At 54.0% G+C, this 17,171-nt stretch overlaps 1 protein-coding gene across 18 annotated transcripts in view; it reads right to left on the bottom strand.

Annotated features, from left to right (window-relative positions):
- Window positions 1-17,171, bottom strand: part of CDH22 (cadherin 22) — a 107,732-nt gene that overhangs the window by 21,812 nt on the left and 68,749 nt on the right. For all 18 annotated transcript variants that reach the window (XM_041122578.1, XM_041122580.1, XM_041122594.1 and 15 more), the window contains 4 exons: window positions 13,342-13,509; window positions 12,096-12,283; window positions 11,007-11,260; window positions 3,516-3,652 (listed from right to left, as the gene is read on the bottom strand). In XM_041122578.1, coding sequence (XP_040978512.1) covers window positions 3,516-3,652; window positions 11,007-11,260; window positions 12,096-12,283; window positions 13,342-13,509 — 747 coding nt within the window. The remainder of the gene's footprint in view (window positions 1-3,515; window positions 3,653-11,006; window positions 11,261-12,095; window positions 12,284-13,341; window positions 13,510-17,171) is intronic.

Below are 17,171 nucleotides of genomic sequence, written 5' to 3'. Positions count from 1 at the left end.
CATGAGCAAAGAGGAAAGCAGGAAGAGAATCACTAATATTAGCCCAAGGAAGGTAAACAGCTTGCGAGCGAGATGAAGATTTATCTCTGGAAACGCTTGGCCTGGTCCCAGGCCAGATTTGCTGAACAGCCCCCGTGCTTCCTGCTGGCTGCCACGTTGCAAGGCCAAATATTCTGCTGGCCACCAGCCGGCCGAGGCAGCTCATGCTGGGGAGTGCCTGTTCCGCAGGGGGAGACCTGCCCCTCCTCTGCTCCCGCCGGCAGCACACAGCCCAGCCAGCCTCACAGATGCAGCCAAGCACCTCCGGCAGCTTTTCTGACTGCTCCTCAGATGCAAACACGCTCTCTTTGGCTATCTGTAGGTGGGGCACGCACCCCTGGACACCGTCTCTGCTGCGGCAGCATCAGGTCCCGGAGAGGGCTCTCAAAGCTGGGAGGACAGCTCTTGTGTCGGGCTGCTCGAACCTCACAGACGGGCTGCCTGCGGGAAAAAGTGCTATCAGCGGGCGAGCTTTCCATCAGCTGCCAGTTTGTTAAACCCTTCTCAGGACAGTCCTGCCAGCAGGCAGGGAGGGCAGCTCGAGGAGGCTGCAGGGAGGCAAGACCTTGGTGCAGCGTGCTCCGGGCCACGTGCCCGTGCACCGCAGGAATCGAGTGGGCACGGCGCCACGGGAATCGAGCTGGCACGGCTTCCCACCAGCCCTGACGAGCTGGGGCACCGGGCACGAGCCCAAGCACTAAGATGCCTGGTGGGCTCACTCCATTCCTTCTGCGAAGTTTACATCTCACCGAGGAAAGAGGAAGAATATTTTACCGCTTGCCTCCACTGGAGTTGATAACGTCCAACCCCGCTGTGCAGCAGACCCTGCGGCAGCCAGCTGCAACCTGCATGCCCGCAGCGAACACCGTGGAGCCCTGCCAGCTCTCCCCGGCCCCAGACACCCGCGTGCTGGGAACTGCTGCGTGCCGGGAACTGCCACACTGGATGCGCCAACGCCAGCACGGAGGCTCCCAGCCGCCTCGTGCTCCGCACTCACGCTGCCGCGGCTGATCCCGCTGCGCCGGACACGGCCTGACAGCTGCTGCACAGCCCCGCTCCAAAACCCCTCTATCACTTGGAAGGCTGTACCTTTACAACTGCCCTTTCTGCCAGAGGATTCAGACATAAATTGTACTTTAAATTCAATATCAGTCATTAATATTTCATGATTACAAAACGTTAAGGATAATGTCACTGGGAGGAATGTCTGGGCAGTTAAAACGGATGAGTCAGAGCTCACCACGGGAGAAGTCAGAGCGCTGAAGACTCTCCCCAGCTTTTGAAGCGATCCAGCCTGACAGGCTTCCCCGCCGGAGGGGAGCCGCAGCATTTACTGACTTGTTCTGAAATCCTAGCCGCTGCGTGTAAATATTTTCCTTCTGATTCTTGTCACCTCACGTTTTCTCTGGATGCCGAGTTGTGCTGCAACGCTGTGGTCCCCTCCTCCCTGGCCACCGCAGGCAGACCGTCCCCGCGGAGCCCCCCAGATGTGCCATCGCTCTGCAGTGGGCTACCGTCCCTCCGGTGTGGCCGGGCAGCGCCGGCACGCCTGCCCATCGCTGCCCGATGCCGGGCAGGGCTCACGACAGCACCGCAGCCAGACAGCGCAGAGGTCACCCCAGCCAGCAGGCACAAAGCGTCAGCGCAGAGAGGGGCTTGGGACCCCCGGCGGAGCCAGAGACATCCCCCCAGGGCAATGGGGGTCTGACCAGGGCCGCTGCCCCCTCCTCTCCTGGGGCAGCAGGGCCTGCGCCCTTGCCTGGCCAGAGCGGATGGCTGCCACCACGGCGGGGTGGTCCCGCAGCAGGAATCGATCTCTGGGCCCCAAGTCAGGCGCCGATCCGGCTCCTTGAATATGAACGGCATCTTCCTGCTCAAGAACAAGCAAAGAAACGAGACACAGATCTCCTGAGGGGTCTTTCGGAGCGAAGCCTGGGGAAGGCTCCTGCCCACAGACAGACGGGTCTTGGCACACGTCTGCAGATGTCAGAAGGTGCTTTGCAGCCAAAGCAGCTCCCCAGTACCAGCTGCTGTGGGGTGGCAGAGCACAGCAGGTCCCAGGCTGCCCTGGCGACTTGTGCATCCAAAATGTGGAAAACTCTGAAGAATATGGCAATGCCTTTCTGCTTCCCAGCACAGTGCCTGGGATTGAAGCCCCTTCTCCATCTTCAGGCTCAGAAAAAGGGCAGAACACAGAGCACTGCTTGGGGCCCACGGGGCCAGATACACCATCACACACAGGACCTGCAGAGCCCATGACCCAAGGCACCGTGCAAACACGACGGAGGGCAGCAGGATGCCCAGGGCAGCTTCCTACCCACAGCGGAGCACCTGTGGGGAAGCAAAGCCTGCTCTTTGCTGCTATTATTTTCTTTTCATTCAAGAGGAGTTTATTCGGAGCTTCTTTGAGCAGCAGGACCCAGGCTTGTTCCTTTCTTTCTTAACTGGAGATGAAAAGACAAACAGAACTTCTGCTGGAAGCGTCCACGCCAGGCTCCGCCACCCCCATCACGCGGAGGGAAGATAAAATAACAAAACCTGCAGAGCCACTAAGCTGTTCCCTCCCAGCTCTCCCAACTGGGTGTGAGCAGATTTAGCAGTTACTGTAAATACAGGCTAAAGGATAGCACAGCTATAAGGGAAGGAAAAGACCATCACCAGGGCTCTCATGGGCGGGTCAGAAAGGAGCTAATTTCAGAAGAGGACAAAAGAGCTTCACCTCACCCTCTGCCCAAGACTTTTCCTGGTGGGCTGCAGGGTGAGGCCGAGCACTGCGGCCAGAGCCGAAGCAGCCTGGTGGTACCAACCCTGGCAGCGCCGCTGCTCTCTGTCCCCAGGACGGGGGCTCAGGGACACTCTGCCCCCACAGCCCCTTCCCACTGCTGCAGTGCCAGGACCTCCCATCTACTCCTTGCTGTGCCTTGCCAAGCCTGCAGCCACACCAAGGGCAGGGAGACCAAGGAGGAAAGGCATCCAGAGCCACAAACCCAGTGTGAAGGTACAGCCTGCAAATCCCAGCCACCATGAGCCCCCAGCAGAAGCGAGCGCTGGCAGCCATCTGTGCCACAGGGCTCCAGTTGATGGGGCATCCACCCACAGCATGTGGCTGCGGGTGATGTGAACACAGACCCCCTGGGAGCCCCCAGAGCCGCTCAGCAGGTGTGAATGCAGGGAGCGAGCTGCACAGGGATGACTGGCAGAGCTGGCGCATAGATAACACAAATTTGATTAGCGTTCATCAAATATACTATTCGACCATGCTCCCTTATTAATGCTCAAGTCAGGAAGAGTATTTTTAGGTTGTCTAGGGAGATGTCAGACTCAGTGCTGCTGCATATTTTTTTTTTTTCCCCCCGCTTCAGTCTTAATCAACACTTGCATCTTGGTCACCTCTGCAGTGAACGCACCCCATATTTCCCCCTCTGCCCCACTCCGGTCCAGCACAGACTGCTCCACACAGCACTCCTCCATCTCACCTGCTTCCATTGCCAGGACAGTGATGTTGTGCCACCCTGCCGTCTCCCGGTCCAGGACCTTTCCTGTCACAATGGCACCTGTGTTGGCATCGATGTCAAAGATCCTCTCTGCATCTGTGCTGCGGTCGATGGCGTACCTGAGACCAGGCAAAAGGGGAAACTGTGAACAGTCGGATGTGCCAAGCCCAACCTCGCCATCAGCCCCAGGAGTATAGGGATCTAATGCAACAGGCCCTATATCACGACTCTCACTTTTCCTTTGCTGCAGCATGGTACACGAAGGCCATGTTTCTACCAGGCTGTCAGCCCAGAGCCCTCAAGTAAAATTAAAGCATGGCTTTCAGTGCATAAAGTGGAACTAAGCGCAGACTGTGGACAAGGGGAGAAACCTGCTCTGATGGGAACCTTATGCTCAGGATAGACAGAGCGATATAGATATCATGGGCTATAACTACACTCATGACTCTGGGAAGCTTCTGAGCTAAAGGTTCAGGAAAAACACCAACCCAAACCGAAGGAAGGCACCCCTTCTCGAGGAGCCCACTTCACCTACCACCCTCTCTCCTGATTCTGTCACAGCACCCACCCAAGTGAGAGACCTGGAGGACAGCACAGCAGCACACAGGCAGGCTCTGAGCCAGACCTGCAGATAACCTGAACTGCAGCTACAGCAGTTACAAACGGCAAGGTCTCCTCTGAATCCAGACTGAACCTGTGCAACTGAAGCAAGAACCCTGGCAGCAGAGAGGTGGGCAATGGCCAGCATCCCCACAATCAACACAGCACATCAACCCCACCAGCCATGAGATTTGCCCTAGTTTGGGCTTCCCAGTTTCACAGGAACAGGCTGAAGAGCTCCTCAACCTCCAGCTGGCTCCAGCTGCTCAGCAGAGACCCTTCACATGCAGCTCTCATTCTTCTCCTTCAGCTGTTCCAGTGCTGCCCCGAACGGCCCCCTCCCTGGGCACCCCACCAACAGCCCACCCGCTCCCTGTGTCCCCTCTGGAGAGCACGACTCCCACCTCTTCCCAAAGGGCAACCCCACAGCTCACAACAAGAGTCAGACACCTGGGTTTAGTCCTGTGCCTTAGCCACGACACCACAGCCCACGCAATCAGTCCCAGTGGCATGTCCTGCATTTCCAACCATTACACACCCCACACATGGAATAAAGCAAGCTAACGCTAAATCAGGGCACAATTAGATGTGTGCTCCTTGGGGAAGGGACTGGAAGGGAAGCCCGATCCAGCTGAGGCCCTTGAGCACAGCCGTAACACAAATAACAAACACCACACTGCAATCAGAATTAAAAATCCAGAAGGCCTACAAATCACAAACAATACAGCATAATGTTATTGTGTACAGCATCTTTCATACACACTGCATCCCAGAGTGCTTTACAGAATTAAATAATACAAGACAGCAAAAAGTACAAAAGATAAATTACCAAAAGGAGGGCTGTGAATAAATTAAAGCCTTCAGTCACATGTCCAACAACAGAAGGAAGATAAATGTAGGGACAAAGCAAGCTGGAAAGCTGACGAGTCAGGACAGTACTGAGAGGCCACGTCAGACAAGAGGAGCAGAGCAGGAGTGGCTCTAGGCTAGAAGCACGTTCAGGATGGTGCAGGCGCTCCGCACACTGCAGGGCGGCTTTCTCAAGTGCTTGTCTCTCGCCTGGCACAGTCCAGCTGTGGTCTGTGGGTCCAACAGCCACATGGCTCGCAGCCGAGGAACACCAGCTCACCTTCTGCATGCAAAGACAACCACTCTGCACAGAGGAATCAATGGCCCCCATGCCTTTCTGACCCATGCCCTGGGGTGGGGGAACCAGCTGCAGATGAGAGTGCCTCCTGAGGGGCACCTATCCACACAGCCCGGCAGCTCGCTCGCTCTGATGGAGGCACGAAGGCATTTCTACACCATTTAAAGTGTTATACAGTACCAAATTACGTTCCTTAGCGCTCTCCCTTTCAGACTGACAGGGAGATGAGAGAGAAAATACAACAGCACTTGCCTGTAGTTAAGGAAAAAACGTTCAAAAATCACTATCTATATTGCATCTGCATACATGCATGATCTAGCATGTTCTGCACCTATGTGGCTGGCTTCCTCCCCACTCCTTGCATCTAGAGGTGATGGGGAACTGCCACACGAAGCCAAGTACAAGCCTAGGCATCTCTGAACCAACTGCCAGGGACTTCCTAGCCAACCTGCATTTTCTGCCCCAACTCCCAGCTGGAAACAAAGCCTTTGCAGGCATGTAGCCAGCTCCAGAAGGGACAGTGACACTGTCTTGGCATGTACTGCAGCCTCTCATCCACTCTGTGCTCGCTCACTGCAAAGGGAAAGGAGAGGTCTGGCTGCTCTGACTTGTACACATCAGGCCAATGTACTGCTGGAAGGAGGAACAGAAACCAGGATGACGACACCTTATATCTTTCCAATAACATAATTGATGCATTTGCATAACGGCTTCCATTGTTATGCCACATCACCTGACCTCAAACACATCCTGTCTTCCATTCTGCTTTTTAATACCATTAGAGTTCAAGATGGTACTTCACTCTCCATATGCCTTCCCCGTTTCTCACGTAAGCACATGCCTGTTTTGTTCACACTCATGTCATTGCTGCATAAACAGAGATGTCCACAAATAATAGCTACACAGAAAAACCCAGTTAGTGATGGGAGACATCACTGAGCCTGGAAACATCTGACACCGGCTGCCTGCATGGCCAGGGGGCAGGAGGCTAGTAGGGGAGCACTCTGTGTCATGCCACTGGTAACCTTTTCTTATGCTTCTAATTGTTTTGCTGCTGAGGTTGTCTTCTGTCACTTCCGAATTGTCTGCTGAGGACTGACTGCCCATACCCTATGGCAGGACACAAACCAAACCAGAAATCTGATCCCTTTGTCACCACTGCTACAGAGAGCCACCACCTTTCCAACACTGTGCCAGGGGAAGACAACAGAGCTCTGAGCATTGCCTGCTTTTGCCACGAAAGTTTTCTTCTACGGACTGCGATTTTGGAGGTGGCCAGTCCAGGTGGATCTGTAGCTCTCCATCTGTGCAGAGTGCTGTGGAGGCTCTGGAGCACTAGGCTGGCATTGGAGCTGGGGACTGAGGGGGCACAGGGACGTCCATCTGTCCCCACAAAGCCACAGCCATAACCCGCTCAGAGCTGTGGATCAACCCGCTCCACACTGCTCTACACAGCGACAGACCTCCCCTTCCAAGAGCTTATGGCTAACCCTGTGCTAGAGCAGCTAGAATGAGAAGCTATCCACTGCGCTCAGCTTACATCATTTTGTGCAACACAATCTTTACCAACCAAAGTCTGTGCTGACCATCACAAGCCTCTCCACCTCTAGTAGTCCAGCTTCATATGCATAAGTCCCACTGAAGTCAAACGGTGCTTTTCACCTGGGAAGAGGTAGCAATTAATCCCTGGGTCCTCCAGGTACTCAGAGATAGAGCATATGCTCATTCCTCCTAAAGCTGGCTGGTGCTCCATATCTGGAGCTGCAGTCCCCAGCTCTGATTGGGATGCAGACCTTGTAATCCATTTTCCTCTCTTTCTGCTGGCACTGCCTGTTGGTTTGGATGTTACAAGTGACTGTTTAATTTAGACAGCTTTCTTGGTGCTCATCTTTCTCGTGAATGCATTTCTCAAGCAGTTTGTTTCACTTCTCCCCCTGAATGCAACAAGGAGCACATTTTATGCCATGTGTTTTGTTAATAGGGAGCTTTTCAAACACTGTGTGAAAAGCTTTTTGTTGTGTTTGTTTTTTCCTCCTCTCTCTTTTGTGTCGAAGCAGGTTGTAGCTCTTGCTGTGCTGTTGGAGTCTATAAAATGCCCATGTCCAACACGTGTCTCCAGATTTGGTGAATGCCAAACAAGAATATCTCTGAGAACCTTAAATCCCAAGCAACATCTTCCCAGTGCTGATAAAGCCTGGAATGCACACAACCAGAGCACAGGCTCCCACTGCAGAGAGAAAAACAAAAGGCTCCCATACAAACAGCCTCACATACACAGACAGTCTATCACTGTATTACCTCACACAACGGCTTAGCTGAGAAAAATTGCACTACGCCCAGGAAATGTACAGCTAAAGCCAAAAAGCCAACTGGAAACAAAATTCTTTCTGAAAAAGAGTGGTTCCAGGTTTTGTTAGGCAACAAACAAGGATGCAATAAAATAAAAAGCACCAGCCCTTTAGAAAGGCATTTACTGCCTGTACCATGGTGGGTTTTTGTGTTTCCCCCTGCCGCCCCGAGAATGCATGCAGCCCCTCTGCCATGCTGAACTTCAGCACAACTCCCTGCTTCACAGCATCGGCACCAGAGGGAGGGTGTCCCTCTCTGAGCAGCCATAAGCTGGGGTTGCTCACCCAGAGAGATGGGGTGCTCTTCAGGCACCCTAAGTCCCAGCTTTCCTCCCACACAGGCAAGCGGCTGCCAGGGGCTCTACATCCATACGCAGCTGGGAGAGGGGCAGCGAGCAGTGCCTCAGGGATACCTCCCAGCAACAGGGGAGTTGGATGCCCCTTCAACCCTTGTGTCTTCACAACAGGTCACTTGCGACCCTGCTTTAGGCTGGATGGTGCAGCAGGAGCCCCACAGCCCTGTTTGTGCTGGCCTGGGGATGAAAACAAAGAGCCAAGGGCACCTCCTTTCCCATTTGGCTAAAAATACTTCCCAAACCTCGTTACTGGCAGGCTGGTGTCAGCAGGACCTGGAAACGCTGACAGAGCCGATTTTGGCTCTGCTGTCTCTGGCAATCCTTGTTCTTTCCTGCCTCAAGGGAAGAGTGCATCTTGTCATGATAGAAGACTGTGGCTCTCCCCTATTTACAGGGCAGAGCCAACACACAGACCGGAGTCCAGGAGACAGCAGCCACTGCAGAAACACAGGCATGTCTTTGCTCCCACCTCTGGCAGATGAGAATCAGGAAGTTAAAGGGATCCACTGAACTGCAGCAACTTGAAAGGGTTCATACCGACTTCAAGGAGCTGAGGATCAAACACTGGTCATGCTGTCAGGACCAGTTGCTCTCTAATGTATCAGAGGTGAAGTACAAGTGCTGGCTTCTTGTGACTGTACTTTGGAGTAGCTCACTTGAAATGTGAGGTGACTTACTGCCGTCTCCTGCTGATGGGTTAGTGTCACATCCCGGCAGGGTGCTGCAGGATGCTTGCGTTAATGTTTGTGCACCACTTTGAAGCTGTGAACAGCTACCTATGTGGCAAAGTATTTTATTAAATTACCTGGCTACCCAGAGGACAGGAAAGCAGGAGAGATCCAACAGCACCTTCCTCCTGCACTGGTGCCACATTGGCGTGACCAATATAAACCTGCATCTCCACTTGGTACATGTTAAAATGGCAAGGAAGGCTCACCCACCTGCACTCCTCAGACAAGCGCCAAGGGAGCATCACAAGGGTATGGAGCTGCCACTGCTCATGACAGCAGGCACTGCAAGAACAGAGGGGAGTAAGAGATGGACCGATAGAGACCAAATGCCACAGGGGAGCACGGGGGACGCAGGATGAGCTACCTGCCTGGGGATAGCTGGAGGGAGGACACATTTGAATGCATCAAGCCTGACAAGGGAAAAAACATTGCAATTCCCAAGCTGCAGCAGATGCCTGGGAGTCCTGTTGGCTGGGCCCTCATGCCTGTGCACGAGGCATTGCCTTGTCTGGCACTAAGCTCGCTATAAGAGAGACACTCATATAGCAAAGTTCGGCCTCTAACCCTCTTGCTCCTGCAGAGTACTTGAATCTGCCTCTCTCTGCTCCAGGTCCCCATCACCTTCTGCAAAGCAGTAGAAAGCCTCCCTCCACTGCTTTCTTTTGTTCTGTCTGCAAACAATGCAACAAGCTCCACAGGGAAGCAGCAGAAAGAACAAGAAAAAATGAGAATAAGAATAGCTCTGTCCCCAAGGCCCTTTTCCTACAATTACAGATCAGAAAATAAGATCTATGTTCTGCAGCACTGCTAGAAACAGTCAAGTGAAAAAGCAGATGCACACATGTACACACACACAGATGTATAGAAAGACTGCACACATCTGAAGAGTGCAAGCTAACAGCCACATGCTTAGGGTGGGCCACAAAGAAAGATATCAGACACGTAGCCTGAATGGAGAGGGTAGCCACATGACAAGGTGAGCAGAGTTACTTTGAGAACACGGCTAACAGACAGCACCAACTACTGCAAGCAGTGCAACGCTCACATACGTAGTTCCTGGCATGCCAAGGCTGATTTCATTCACATTCACCCCAAAGACAACTTCCAGCATCCAGCTTTGTGACATAGTAGTCTCTGCTAGCTGCCAGGCATCTGTAGATGGCAGCTTTCCATGTGTAAATTCTTTTCTGAACTTTCTAAACATCTCAATCTTCATTTCCATGAAGATCAGGAGATACCCCTCACCCCACCTTGAACCAGTGCATTCCCCATGGCTGCACAGCACTGGAGCTCAGCACCCCGAGCAGCCACGCGGGGTCATTGTCAAATGGGATCAGTACTGTAACCGAGCCCTCCCTGGCCATGTCCTCCTCCATCCCACGTCCCTGTCCCTGCTGTGTCCCAGTTTATCGCTGTCTGGGATGGGGTCCCTACAGAGCTCTCAAATGCAAAGCCACTGCTGCTCATTTGAAGCGAGCGGGTGTGCACAGGGTGCCTGCAGCCCTGCCGTCACCTGGCATGAGAACACACATTTCAAGGAAATTTTCCACACATTGAGGATGTTTTCTGAACACCAGCTTTCCAACCCAACTGCTTGTGACTCAGGCCAGTTGGCAGAGCCAGAAGGCTGCTTTGTGCCTTAGGTAATAACAATTTAACAAGGTAACAATCTCTTTAGCCACAAATTAAATGGAAATGGGAAATGTCCTGTGCAGATAAGCTGCTGCCTGGATTATGTCCCCTGCCCAAATATAAACTCCTCTGATCTTTGATCCCTGTGCACACATGCACACACACGCACACAGAGCCAAGCTGTGGCTCTGCACCTCCTAAGCCTCACCTCATTTGTCGTCCTTCATCACTGCCCTCCTGTCATTTCTGGTCACTCACCTGGCCTGCGTCAGGCACAATTGCGGATGCCTCACTGTCATCACCAAGGACGTGCAAGCACCACCCAGCCACCTTCCCCAACACTCCCTTGCCACTCACAAACCCATCACTTGCCAGTGATGTATCCGTCACCTGTGAGATGGCTGCTCTTGCTTGCCAGTCGCTTGTGCACAGGCTGCCACTCACCTGCCAGCTGCCTGTCCCATCGGACACCCTCGCACGCTTGGCCACATGGGCAGCACTTGTCACCTTCACCTGCACTGCCCCTCCTCCTCTGCTATCACCTCTCCGCTGCCCCAGCCACGGCCACAAGCCCCCCCCGGGCCACGTGTGTCCCTCGCGGGTGACCCCACGCCCACCGCTGGGAGAAAGAAGATGTGAGGTTTAAGCAGCTGCTTTACCGGACAGGATGGTTCGCTGTGTCTGGATCCAGGGCGGTGACCACCCCCACGACAGAGCCAACGTCCGCGTCTTCCTGGACCTCCATCAGGTTGGAGGGGGGACGGAACTCGGGGGGCTCGTCGACGTCCAGCACTGAGACCCGCACGATGGTCTGGTCCCGGAAGGTGCCCAGGTCCACAAACCGTGGGTCCACAAACTTGTTGAGGGCCTCCACCACAACAGTGTGCACTTTTTTCGACTCGTAGTCAAGAGGCTGGGACAACAGGAGAGGGTTAGCCATACCCAGCCCGAGGAACCCCTCTGCTGCCCCTTCCTTCACCAGAGACATCAGGGGCAGCACTAAAGCCACCCGCTCCCCAGACGATGCCTCCACAAGAGGCTGGGAGCTCGTGCTCTGCCCTCCCACCAGCAGCACCCACACTGAGGGGGGTAGGAGGAAGAGGAAGACTCCAGCCTGCTCCCCCCAGGGCCCCCAACAGGGTATCCAGCCTGTGCAGGGTGCAGGCAGCCAGGATTCACTGGGAAGACAGCACAGTGTGTGCTGCAAGTGAGTGGGTTTTGATCATTAATCACCCTGCTATTATTTCTACAAGGGACACAAGCTGAATGCAGTGGCCTTGGTGAACAATCATTGTTTCTTGCCTGCACCAAGTGTTTGCTTGATTGTTTTTGCCACCAAAAGCAGATACAGTCAAAGTGCTGTTGGTCAGGTATAGGAATTAGGTGGGCATATTTCTCCCCTAACAGGTGCTATTAATAACAGCTGTAAGCACTCATCTCCATAGCCCTAGGCACGGCTGGCTTCTTCCCTGCCACCCAGGGAGCCGCCCTGTGCAGGCTCCAGCAGACACTGTGCTGCTGCTCCTTTTCAGCCTTTCCTCCCAGACACAGGTCTGCGTTTTGCCATCCAGGCAGAACAGAGGCCGGTCTCTCCCTGCACCTGCAGGCACAAAAATGCAACTGCTACTGCTAGAGCAGTGCTCAGAGGAGCATTTATTTTAACTGAAATGCAGCAGAGGGAATCCCCAAAGGAAAGGACCCAGGAGATCTGTGCCCGCCCTACCCAACCAGCTTTCCTCCTCTCTCACCTTCTGTACTGTGATGACAGCCTCTTGGGTATTGCTGTCCGTGGTGACTTTGAACATCTCCACCCCTTCCTCATCCTTCACCTGATATGTCATGTCCGTGTTCTCCCCGACATCAGAGTCCTCTGCCTTCACCCTCCCGATGGCAGTGCCCACAGGGGCAGTTTCAACGATGCTGAACTGATACATCTCTGGAGGAGAAAAAGGTACCGGGGTCACTGCTTCTGCCTTTGAAACCCCTCCAGCCTGATACAGCCCTTTGCATACCTCCCTGGGGGCACCCTTGGACTACGAGGGCTGCCCAAACTCTACCAGTGTCTATAGTCCAGAACGCCCTACCAGGAGAAACACACACCCCAGCCAAAGACAAGGGCTGAGAGAAGATAATTGGGGAGCACTGATGTTTCAAGGTGCCAGGCGGATTCCTCTGTATGGACACCGCCCCGCTGGATTTCGGTAACACTGCAGTGTTCTCTGATTCTTTGCAAACTTTACCATTTCTGACTTCTAGGAGATGCAGCTAAAGAGCTGAGCCTCCTCCAGCTGCAGCACCTTTTCTGGTCCGCCAGCCACGCGCTGCTGGTCTTTGCAGCTGGTGTGCACTGCAGGGATTGCACAGCCCGCTCTTCACAGCACGATCGCCCACCTTCCTCATTTGAGGAGGTTTTTAGATTAGACACAAGCACGAGCCACAGGCCACTAGCACTGACCTGGAAAACGGAGCTGTCCTGTGACAAGACTGCTGTCTGCGAGGTGGGCAGTGTCACTGTGCCTCACGTTGGGGCAGAGCGTGCCAAGCTCTGACACAGCAGCCAGGAGGGGCCAGGCCAGCAGCGGACAGCTGAGTCCCTGCCCGAGCTCCCAGGAGACAGCAGCACAGCACACCAGGCTGCCTTCTCCCACAGCACTGCTCAGAGAGGGTCAGGAAAGGGCCAGCTCTGCTCTCTCCACCACACACCCCTGCTCACTCCCAGGACCAGCACCGGGAGCAGGGGTCTCGTCCGGGGCCCCGGACAGGCTCAGCCAAGGCAGCTGCCCCTCCGTCCTGCCAGGCAGGGACACATTCAGACCCAGGCAAGGAGCTGAGCATGCTATGGTACCTTGGTGCTGCCGCCCTGCAAGCGGCACGAGCAGCTGGGCTGGCTCGCCCTGCAGACACGTGCCAGGCTGTGCTGGGAGCTGACCATCTGTCCCAGCACCCACAAGGGACCAGGACCAGTGCTCACCCCCCACTGCTGTCAGGACTTACTCTGAGGGAAGCGTGGTGGGTTGTCATTGACATCGGTGACTACGATGGTGACTGTCGTGGATCCGGACAGGCCACCCAGCTGTCCTGCCATGTCTGTTGCACGGATCACCACCTCGTACCGGTCCTGCGTCTCACGGTCCAGGTCAGCCACGGCTGTCCGGATCACACCTGAAAACCAGCAGGACAGCGTGAGCACAGGCAGGTCACAGAGTCACAGACAGGTTGAGGCTGGAAGGGGCTGCTGGAGATCACCTCGTCCAAGCCCCAGCTCTAAACAGGATCAGCTAGATCTCCCAAGCCTCTCCGCATATGACAGATGCTCCAATACTTCACCAATCTTCACGGCCCCTCCCTGGACTCACTCTGATATGGCCATGTCTGTCTCACATTTGGCAGCCCAGAACAAGGCACAGCACTCACATCATCTCACCAGTGCCGAGTCGAAGGGACGGGTCACCTCCCTCGGCTGCCGGCGATGCTCTTCCCAACGCAGCCCTAGGTGCTGTTGGCCACCTTTGCCATAGGAGCACGTTTCTGGCAACAACAAACAACATCTGCTGGGCCCCAGTGCAAAGGGGAGCAAAGCCTTTTGCAGCCTTACAGAGATCACATAAGCAAAAGCTGACTGAGTGGAGAAAAGAGCTCTGGAGAGAAGCAGCAGCCCAGAGGGTTGTCAGCCAGGCAGAAACATCCTGAAAATCCCCTCAGAGCCCAGGAATGGCCACAGGCCCAACCTGATCCCAGCAAGTCTCTGCAGCCGATTCATGGGCGTGCTGTATGAAAGGTTCCTGACTGCTGCTTCTACTGCAGGCTGCCAGTAGCTCTGACAGGGTTAAACTCCAGCTCAGAGGAGGTTTGCTCTCTCCAGGGAGACCAGGAGCGGGGTGAAGGGTTGGTGGGAGCCAGAGGCACAGGAATGAGAGGACTCACCCAGATGCGGGGGCTGCACTGGGGCCAGCCTCAAGGGTTGCACAGAAAGGCTGTGTAAAAGCCCAGGCTGAGTCACGAAACCCCTTTGGCACAAATCTGCAACAGCCCACTTATCCTTATCTGCTCAAGCAGGAGCCAGGCTTGCCGCAGCGTTCCTAACAGAACATCGGGTGCTCCGAGCCCAAGCTCCATCTCACAGGTGCCTCGTGGCCCAAGCATACCTGGAGGCCCCCCTCTATTTGATCTGGAGAATGAGGGGTGTCAGTGTATTTCCAAAAGTCTGTCTGCACAAAACCCCTCATTTTCAACTGTCCCTCTAAGTTAAGGAGACCAGAGATGATACACGTGTTCTGTGTCAGGGGCTGAGAATGCACTAGAGACCATAAAGCTTAACAAAATCTATGGTATGTTAGTACTTTTTATGAAATGAAGTCTCCTAAAAAGAAGTATTTATAGGTCTTCAGTAGTCATCTGGGTTTGGGAGAAGTTACAAGAACTAAAATCTAAAGGAATGTAAAACAAAAAACAAAGAGTAGTAAACCCCAGAAAACACTATGAATGGCAGAAGTCCCGACTTCCTATGTCACCCAGGAGTGTTTCATTTACATGGAAACAAAGCAGAGAAGAAATATTTTAAGAATGAAAGAAAGAAATTATTCTGCCCTGAGGTGGCACCAGGGGCACCCATGAGTACATACATGGATACAAGGTCACTAGCAGCACAGTCCCACTATACCAGCAACACCACAGAACAGCTAGGAATCAGCTTAAAATCCCCTCCAGCTCAGTTTCTTAACATTCCCACACATTTAGACGTTGGTTTATGTTTCTGTAATTGCTCTCTCTTCCAGGCTTTTCTGTTTAACCACTAGCTTTACCTCCTCCTACTGTGAGCTGCAAAATCCATCTTTGCTTTGTTTCACCAGTAATCCTGCCTGGTGTTAGGGAGGATGCTGGAGGGGGGTTGCCTGGCTGTGCGGTGTGTCTCTCCAGTGAGGGGGTCCAACCTGGAGAGAACAAGGAGCTCCTCCCTTGTCAAGCGAACAGCAGAGAATCGTCCAGTTGCTCTCAGCAACTTGCAAGACATTTGCTGACAGGCAACAAAGCGAGCGATGGCAGAGCATCACAGCCATCCAAGCCACCCGGCTCAAGGCAGACACTTCTGGGAAGCTTCAACACAACCTGAGCACAGTGGAGGGGAGAGCTGGGTGCCAGCAGCTGCAAGGAGACAAGATGTGGCTTCAGGGGAATACCCCAAGGCTTCCAGGCATCAGCCCTCCACAGCCAGCGGGTTGCCACAGTGTCCCCGTTCATGCATCTGGCATGACCTTGGGCACCTCCTGAAAAAGGCTGTGGGTGGACGGCTCACACCAAGGAGCCACTGGTGCTGTGGCCCACAGGCAGTCAGAAATGCCACTGAGGCGGGGAGAAGGAAATTCACACCGCACCCCCCCCCCCCCCCCAGCCTTGCATGACATTACAGGTGCACCAGGAGCTGGCGACACTGTTCGGGAGACATTTATTTCTCCTTGCTTTCTGAAACTAGCAATTATTCCAATGATTATCATTGCTAGGATTTATAATAAAGATATAACCACCGTTTCAGATCCTTGCAGTCCCCCAGCTCTCACGGATAGGCACAATTTTACCCAGCTTCCCTTGTCCCTCTGTCATTTCAGTTCTGTAATTACCTGGACTCCCACTGCCTTCAGTCTCACGAATCGAGAGGAGGCTCGGTCTCACCCACTATGTCTCAAGCACTTCCAGCATCTGCCTGTTTACACACTCGGGTAACTCTCAGCCCTTCTATCGCTTGATCACCAAGGTCCACGCTCCTGGCCAGCACGCAGGTGACGCAGCACAGAGCACTGCGGAATTTCTGCCAGGGAGTATCCCAACCCCTCCGCAGGAAGACAGCGGGTGTTCACCCTGTGATGGGGCCCGGGGTCCGAACCAGCTCCCTCGTTCATCCCAGGTCTGTTCAGAGGAAGCCATTTGACCAGGAGCCCCACCCCACCTCACCTGAAGGGGCTGAGGGAGCACCCACAAGGGAGCAATGAACATCCCACCGAGAACCGCAGCCTCCCACCTGAGAGCAGCCGGGACTGGCCTTGCACAAGCACCCAGGGCTGCACGGGACTGGCCTCAGCTGGTTGTGCTTATAGGCTTCTCCTGCCACTCCACTATGAATACAAAACTGTTATTTCTGGGCAAGCACTATCTCATTGGAATTTAAGCAATCCTGTTAATTAACAGGGTCTGAAGCATTTTATAATGAAAATGATTCATGTCAGCACAATAGTGATGAATTGGGATGAGAGGGAAAAAGCTCATGCATTCACCAAGGCTGTAATGACTTAACTGAGCTGCTCGTAATGATATAGCTCATAATACGCCATGCAAGATGGGAGGAAAGTGCTCAGGCTCTTCCCAGAACACCTCCAAGGTCACCCGTCCCAGCAGGGATCAAGTCCAGGCCGTTTGGCACGTGCAGAGCAGGGCAGACAAACAGCCCCAGCCAGCTCTGGTTCTTCTAGTGGCACAAGGCGGACAAAATCCTTGTCTTTGGTGGGGGTGCAGACTGTGAACAGAAACCACCTCCTGCCAAGATGCTGTTTGTCCAGTCCATCCTGGAAAAGCGGGGGTCTGATGCAGATGAACTGCCCCACGCCCCAGGCCTCTTAAGAGCCCCAGCAGGATTGTCACTGAGAAAGCTGTTCCCCCTAAAGTTGCATGGACCACGCCAGGCTACCACCCCAAACGCCAGGCTGGTTTTGTCTTTCCGGCTGAGGTACCACTTACAATTTACCAGTGGCCTTGACAAATCAGGGTCTCCTGACACACTCCATACCAGTTCCTTGAACATGGTAGTATAAGTGCCACCATAAACACCCACCAGC

Source organism: Aquila chrysaetos, chromosome 3 (assembly GCF_900496995.4).
Source record: "Aquila chrysaetos chrysaetos chromosome 3, bAquChr1.4, whole genome shotgun sequence".
Lineage (NCBI taxonomy): Eukaryota > Metazoa > Chordata > Aves > Accipitriformes > Accipitridae > Aquila > Aquila chrysaetos.
The sequence above is the reverse complement of the archived record's forward strand: the minus strand, read 5'-3'. Positions and strand labels throughout refer to the sequence as shown.